The sequence below is a fragment of the Passer domesticus genome, chromosome 6, assembly GCF_036417665.1.
Source record: "Passer domesticus isolate bPasDom1 chromosome 6, bPasDom1.hap1, whole genome shotgun sequence".
Taxonomy (NCBI): domain Eukaryota; kingdom Metazoa; phylum Chordata; class Aves; order Passeriformes; family Passeridae; genus Passer; species Passer domesticus.
The window spans coordinates 24,097,035-24,105,358 of NC_087479.1; the positions used below are offsets into that span (position 1 = coordinate 24,097,035).

At 45.4% G+C, this 8,324-nt stretch overlaps 1 protein-coding gene across 1 annotated transcript; it reads left to right on the plus strand.

The window, feature by feature from the left end:
- The first annotated feature begins 767 nt into the window (after window positions 1–767).
- On the plus strand, window positions 768–3,146 carry CLEC14A (C-type lectin domain containing 14A). The gene has a single exon (XM_064423907.1). The coding sequence runs from the start codon at window positions 1,163–1,165 to the stop codon at window positions 2,483–2,485; it is 1,323 nt and encodes a 440-aa protein (XP_064279977.1). The 5' UTR covers window positions 768–1,162; the 3' UTR covers window positions 2,486–3,146.
- The last annotated feature ends 5,178 nt before the right edge of the window (window positions 3,147–8,324 follow it).

Here is an 8,324-nt window from a genome sequence, read left to right on the forward strand (position 1 = left end):
AATGAATTGCATCTTTCTGGCTTAAAATCTAGGCAGGCAGTAAGAATCTCCATGTGCTGACCCACACAGGCAAATAGCTCTATGCCTCTGCCCTGGTGCACCATGGAGAAGAATGAATGCAAGAGTTACAATTCCAGTAAGCAGCAGAGCTCTGAATACACAACTGCTACAACACTTGACTTAGGTGGGTGTTAGCATCTCGACACCTTGATTGACCAAAAATCCAATTTCATCTAGAATTAAATCAACAAGTTCTTATTTTGTTATGAAAACCTATTTTCCATAAAACCAAGACTACTGGCACCTAAATGGACTGCAATTACTGAGAAACCTTATGTTTTAAAGACTCCAGATCAATTATTGACTTTTTGCTTTTTCCTTCCCCCCCTCCCCCCCGCCATGGTATAGAAATTTGTGTTATGTCTTATTCACAAAACCAAAAACATTGACATGAGTTTTTCCAAAGTAAAAGCTGGAAAACAAAATGCACAGATATGCCTGCAGTTCCATGCCACATAAAATACCTGGGAAGACGCTCAGATGCACACTGCATCTGAATGTACATGTCAGGCAACAGCACACAGAAATAACAGTAAGGAGTATGAAACATGAAGACTACATTCGGAGGAAGAACAGTTCAGTGGATCAATGAAGCTCATTCAGGAACAACTACTGGAATCAATGCAGGCACCTGATGCATGATGCATTTAGGCCAGCCTGCTGGAAAACCGAGAGCTGACTCAAATTTTGTGACTGTTGAATGGCCCCCTGGTTCGGGAGCTACGGGGTTGATTGCACAGCTTCACCTAACCAAGAAACCTACATCCTTCGAGGAAGAGATAACTGAAGCTGGACCGCTTTTCTCCAGAAAGCGCTGTGCAACAATCTAGCAAGATGGCCCGGGTATCTTGGGAACACAACCCTGAACAGGGCCCGTGACCTCGGTCCGACAGCCGCGGCTCAGGGCTCCGCCACCCTCCTGTCCCTCGGACAGCGGAGAAGGCAGCGTCCTACCCGGCGGCTGGACACCCGCCCGCCGGGCTGGGCGAGCGCTTCCTGGCGGCGCCGGGAGCTGCTGGTCCTGGGCCCTCCAACAAACGGAGGATGCCGAGGTCAGCCACGGCTCCCGACACGTTTCCTCCGGCAGGTCCGGGGGAGGGCCATGGGAGCGGGGCCGGCGCTGGAGAGGGACGGCGCGGGCAGCAGAGGCCAGTCCCAGCCGTGGCCGAACGCCGGGGCAGCCGGCGCCCCTCAGCCCGCCGGCATGAGGCGGGCCGGGCCCTGGTGCCTGCTCCTGGCTGCGGCCTGCGCCCTGGGCCGGACCCCGCCGCCCCCGCGGGCCGCCGTGCGCTGCCTGTCCGCCGGCGCCTGCTTCAGCGCCCACCTCGCCAATGTCTCGTACGCCGAGGCCCGCGGCGCCTGCGACCAGCGGCGGGGCAGCCTCGCCTGGGTCAGCGGCGAGCCGGAGCTGCGCCTGGTGCTGGACATGCTGGCAAAGGCGGCGGCGCCCGCGCCCCCGTTCTTCTGGGTCGGGCTGAAGAGGAACGCCTCCGCCTGCACCCACAACGAGCAGCCGCTCCGCGGCTTCTCCTGGGAGGGCGTCGGGGGTGGGATGGCCCCGCAGGAGGTGCCGGCGGCGCTCGGCCGGTGGCTGCAGGAGCCGCAGCCGTCCTGCCTCACGGCCCGCTGCGCTGGGCTGCAACTGGCGGCTGACCCCCCATGGGGCTGGAAGGAGCGGCGCTGCCGGCTAAAAAGCCCCGGCTACCTCTGCAAGTACCAGTACGAGGGTGCCTGCCCCGACCTCAGTCCCGCGGGCGCCCTCGACTTCGAATACCGGCTCCCCTTCGAGGAGCGCAGCGGCGGCCCCGGCTTCAGCCCGCCGGGCACCGTGCTGACCGTGGCGTGTCCCGGCGGGGAGGTGCGGCTCACCTGCCAGCCCGAGCCGGGCGGCTTCGCCTGGAAGGCGGAGAAGCCCCTCTGCCCCTGCCCTTTCGGCCGCAGGAGCCCCGACAGCGGGCGGTGCGCCGAGGCCGCCGGGTGCCGCGATGCCGCCGGCAGTTTCGCCTGTGCCCGCATCCCGGGCGGCCCTGACGGAACTCCCTGCCCGGGCACGGGGCCGGCTCCCACCGCTACAGGTGGCCCCGCGGAACCGTCGGGTGCCAGGGCGGAGGGGCGGCGTCCTTCCATCCCGACACCCGGCCGTTCCACGGAGCCGCCCGCCACCGCCACGGCCGCCGCCGGCGGAGAGAAGACGGCTGCTCCGCCGCCCTCCTCCTCCTCCTCCTCCTCCTCTTCCAACTACGTTTTCATCCTGGTGACGGTCGCTGTGGTGGTGCTGGTCATCCTGGTCATGACCGTCCTGGGGGTGTTCAAAATCTGCTTTAACAAGAAGTCCGAGGGCCGCGGGGACAAGGAGCCGCCGGAGGCCGGCGGCAAGGCGGAGGCAGGCTCGGCGGAGCCCGGCGGGGCAGCGGGGCGTGAATAGCCCCGGACCGCCGGGGCCGCGTCCCTCGGGGCTGCCCTGAGCGGCAGCTGCCCCCCGGGCCAGCGCTCGGCTCCCCGCGTCCCTCCTGCCCCCAGCCCTGCTGCCGCGGGGAGCCCAGGGAGAGGCGCCGCGGGACTTGGCTGGGCAGGGCTTGGACATCATCAAACGCAGGAGCGGGTAGCGACGTTATTTTGAGGGGATTGAAGTTTTGGACAGTCGGAGTTTTTGTCGGTCTGAAAAGCAGTTATTTCGGTGCTGATTCCACTAAAATATAAATAGATCAGCCTGACCGGCAGAGCGATTGCAGCTGCAACAATTGTGCATTTTTATCCTCTCAGAAGCTGTTCGTCGGGTGCCTTACTTGGAGCAAGCATAAAGTGGGCCACTGTGAGCACTTGCATCTTGTAATTTAGAAGTCACCACCTACAGTGGTACCTGGAGGCTCTCGTTTTCAATATAATTGCTGGAACTTTTGGAGAGGTGAACTGCCATAATTTTGGGCGAAACTGCAACCCATAAGCTTTCATACTGACATTCTTAAAAAATGAAAGAGCATTTCTATACTTAGAAAGTCATTAAATTGCTGAGGAAGTGAGAGGTTAATGGGGAGTCAGTTTTATACTTCAGCTGATGAAAAGAATAAAGGATGATGTAAATCACTTCCCTGTTTGTTACTTCATACTCGTTTTTATTGTAGCAGAAAATAAATTTTTCAGTTACAGTTTTTTCTCCTAAGTTGGGCTGTTACAAAACTTGCTTTCTATATGCAATATGTGGCTCCCTTAGAATCAGACAAGGTGCTGACACACCACACTGTGAGAGGAGTTAACATGAGTCCAAATACATCATGCAAATCTCATTCTCTTTAGTCAGATATATTGTTTTCCGTGGAGTCCCTTGAGAGTAAGGAAAGATTCACTGTTCGTGCCCTTTTCTAAATGAGGTAAACACTTCCTCTGTGATTTCCCTTGGGAATTCCTGTAGAGGAGCTTTCAACCTGGCTGCACAACTTGCTTTCTGTGCAGTTCAGAGTGCTGATGCTCACTTATTATTATTATTATTATGTTGTTGTTGTTGGTTTTCAATTAAAGGTGTAATATTAAATATTGATTCAAGGTTTTCTGAGTGCAGTTATACATATCTAAGTGGTCTCATCCAAGCCTTTTGGGGTACAGGGAGAATAGGGAAATATTATCTTCCCTTAAGAGAACTTTAATCTCTGAAATGTCTCTTTAAATACACTTGATTGTTTGTTTGTTTTCCTCTCTTGAGAGCTGACATTCTTACTACTATTTTAATTTTGACACTTTCCTGTTGAATTTGAAGAACTCTGTTTAAAAAATATTGCATGTTATTATTACCTATTTTTCTTGCAAGCAAAGACTTGATGATAAATATGGTGTAAGCATCTGCTAAGGATAAATAATTATGTAAGTAGAAGTTTTTTATTTTTCTCTCTCTCTCCCTTTTATGATGGTAGGCAGTTGCTATGTGGGATACAGTGTTTTGCTTTTGGTAAAGAGGTCACTGATATTTGTGAGCCATCAGACCGACTGTAGCCATAAATTCCCTTTTATCATGACAGGAATTAAATCCAGCTAGGTGAGACTGCTACTTATTACAAGGTGACTCAAAATCTGCATACTTTTTAAATCTGTTTATTTGACATTTGTGTTTCAGAAGGCAGGCGTTTTTCAGCTTGGGCAGGAGGCTTGATTCTACATTCAGATGTGAACAGATTTGGAAAATGACTTAGCCATTAATGCCTTATTTCTTAGTACCACTCCTGTTGCTGTCAGTGTAAGTAATTTCTTTTATGGGATGGTGTATGTGGAGCTCTCCTCCTCTGTCAGGGGCTGTATAAGTAAATAGCAGCTAAGATGAATGAGAGCCTCTCTAAAATTTTTTTTGTATGTTTTAGTCTTTCTCTCGTATCAGGTGGCTTAACTCTTCTGATAGTCTGATGGGACTGTCCAGGTGTGTTTTCCTAAGCTCTAGAAACTTTCTCTTTCTCTGTTTCTGGAGTCTTACCAAGTACAGAATTAAGTGCTGAGTTAAGCACCTGACTACTTATTTTGGCGTCTCTCAGTATGTGACTCAGACTATTTGGTTAAAATATACAAGTTCATGCCCTTGTGAGCCATTCACCTGTCTCATAATTCCCATTTCACTCTTCCTGTGAAATCATGTATTGATTTGAGAGTTCTTTTTCTCACACAGGATCATTAGACTTTTGTCTAGAGGACTACACAAGGGTTCTACTATGTTCTCCCCGGTTTATAATTTGACTTATGTGAAACCAGATTATTTTGCATCTAAGGATGGGATCCATTTTACCATGTGTAGATATCTCCAGTAATTCATCTAAACTTTTTTACTCACCTAGACACCTCTACTGCCTATCGAGAGAAATACGTGCTTGCAATTAATCTCATTTTAGACTAGGTGCTGAAAACAGGACCAATGGATTACATCCTGAAAGTGCCCTTTCTCTGCATTGACTGTAAAGAAGGCATATGGAGGCTACTTATATTTAAATGCCTGTAAAATACACATTTAGAATTAAATCAGAAAAATCATCTCACTAAAGTCTCCAGCTGGGAAAGTCACTTTTCTAAAAGCAAGCTCATGGTGCCTTCTGTCTCTTCAAGGCATGGCTAAATGGTCATAATAATTTTATTATTGCTTTTATTGCTTTTACCTGTTAGAGATTCTTGTTCAGTATGTCTGGGGTTTTTTACCTTAATTTTGCAGTAAGTAGAATACAAATAGATTTGTATTTCGATTTGTTTGGAACCTGAAAAACTTTGAAATTCATGAATTTCTCTTTCTCTAATGGTTCAGATCAAAAAGATGGTTTGGGAGAAAGGTTTGTTCATTTTTACTTTCCACTCTTGATCAGATTGGGTGTTTAGTGAATAAGAAACCAACACGTACCTGTTACACAACCACTGGTTCATATCACAACCATGATTCACTACTCTGCAAGGCGGATTCAGAGCATGGTTTACTGTTTACATCCATGGAAGGAGAATAAGTAAGAATATAATGAGTACAGATCATCATAACAAGTACTGAAATAATATAAGTGTCTAATTATGAGAATGGATGCAATTTTAATAAAAATTTTTAGGTAACACCACATAAAAAACCCACAATCAAATGCAAGTATTTTTCCAAAACATGGCAAAGATAGAGACAAATCTTTTCTCTCATGTTGCACACATGTCCATTGAATAAACATTATTTAAACATATTATATTCTGACTGTTTTTCCACCATAGGAAAAATATTATTTCATCCCATATTAAAGCCATATAAATCACGTATAGACTTTGTATATGTGAGTTTAAAATGTTTACATTTGTAATGAAATGGTGATAGCAAGAAACTGTTAGTCTACATTTGGAAATGGTGATTCCTGCAAAGAATAGGAATGTCCAGATCTCTTGTCTGTCACAGTTATCCAAAAAGTGTCCCATATTGCCAGTTTTAGATTTCTTTAATTCCTACAAAGATAGCTTGACTGGTAGGCATATTATTTGTCTGCTGCACGTTTTATTTGTGAACATCTGATGAATTTTTAATGGTTTGTTTCATCAAATAATCAGAAATAAAAGTTTAATTTCCACATTTTTAAAAAATAATGGTTTATGCTGCTAAGGGTTTAATTAGGTGTTCTGTGGGATTGAAATTAAATCTATAATGGACACAGGAAAATTCAAGTACTTCTGACAATACTTCTCCTTGTTTAAGTGTATCATATAGCTTAAAGAATGTTAAAAATATAATGGATTCTGCACTTCTCCTAGAAACTTCCTATCACTTGACTTTTTTCATGTTTTAAATTCCAGTTATCTTTCCTCATTATTACATGAGGTCAATCACTGGTAGATGTAATGTAGTTCCTTCTAGAAATATTATTTTTATTTATTATAATAAATATTATACTGTTATTTATTTTTATTATTGTTTTTCTTCAGTATGTAGACACTTACCAAAGTGTGTGGCAATTCATATATTTCACTAAAGATATATAATTGACTCAAATGGCAAACACAGCAGGGCAGCAGCAGCAGTAACCACATTCCCAGGGCTTCAAAATATTAAACGTAATATCTTTTCTTCTTCCCTCATTATGCAGCCTTGTCTTTCTCTTCTGGGCTTGTAGCCTGGGGCTGGAAGACTTGAAAGTGGATGTGTAAGGGGAATAATCTGTTAGCAAGCAAATCTTTTCCCTTTTCTGTATTGCTGACTAGAATCACAGAATCATAGAGTGGTTTGGGATGGAAGGAACCTTAAAGACCATCTTGTTCCACCCCACTGCTGTGTACAGGGACACCTTTCACTAGACCAGGTTGCTCAGAGCCCTATCCAGCCTGCCCTTGAACCCTTCAAGGGATGAGGCATTCACAACTTTGCTGAGCTAACTGGTCCAGTGTCTCGCCACTCTCAGAGCAAAGAATGTCTTCCTCATACCTAATCCATGCCTACCCTCTTTGTTTGAAGCCACTCCCCTTTGGCTTGTCACCACAAGCCCTAGGAAAATGTTCTTCTTCCACTTTCTTGTACCTACTGGAAGGTTGTTTGTAGGTACTGGAAGCCTTCTCTTTTCTGGGCTGAACAACCCCAACTCTTTCAGCCTGTCTTTGTAGGAATGGTGTTCTAACCCTTTGATCATCTGGGTGGCCTCTTCTGGACTCCAGCATGTCCACATGCTTCTTATGTTGGGGGCTCCAGAGGAGAACACTGTACTCCAGGTGGAGTGGAAGCAGCAGTGGAGATGGGAAATGCAGAGGTGTGGTGGTGGTGGTCCTGCATTTATTATGTGCTTGCCCTCCTTCCACCTGCCAGTCCTTTTGCATTCTGAGTCAGAAAAATGGGAAAACAACCACTCTTATGTATTTTAGGGGTAATATAAGAGAAAGAAGACCGCAGGTTCACAGAGAGGATAAGGGGAAGATGAGAAAGACAGGCAAGCATCCATCTTTACCAGGGTGTATCTGTCCTAACCATCTTCTTGCTGCATGTGTTTTCGGGTGTTACTCAAAATGTGGTAGTTTGCAAGCAAATAAATATTTTCAGTTGTTAAGCCAGGAACAGCACATGGGCTATAACCTGTCAGAAAAGCATGGTTTTGTTTTTGGAATGTAACCAGCAGACCTTGTGTTTTTGGCTGATAAGAATGATTTACACTGTTCTCTGGAACATAACATAAGATCATAAGTACAGATAGCTTGAGTGGGATTATAAGTGATCAACGTCTGTAATGTCTGTGGAGAGGAATGCGATACATTACTTTTCATTCTTATGGGTATATCTTTCTGTAAGGGAAAGAATTTTTCCCAGTCAATGTAATGAAGGTTCTGAACAAGTAAGAAATTATGTAAATTTTACTTTATGACAGTGAAAGAGCAGTGAAAATTCTTCTGTATTCAATTTCTGTCTTGTCAATATGAGGTTCTTCTTGGTTTGTGTTAAGAAAAAAATTATTAGATCTTTTTCTCTATTTTAATGATAAAGGAAAAAAAACCCCAGTGAAATTCAAAACATCTGAAAAATCCAAAATAAATTAACATTCAGAAAAATCTATTATCTATCTGTTTCTGCCTTGTTTTCCTGAGTTACTAGTAATTCCATAAAGTATCTGAATTGTCATTCAGTTCTTAGAAAAAAATGCCTAGATTTTTTCTAACCTTCAAAAATAACAGTCAGCTTGGAAAATATCAGCTGACATAAAAAGCACAACTTCATGTTTTTTGCTGAGATGGGAGTTTATGTATGTGCTGTACTCTAAACAGTGGAAGTTAATTATGTCAAAGAGCCAAATTCCTGCTTT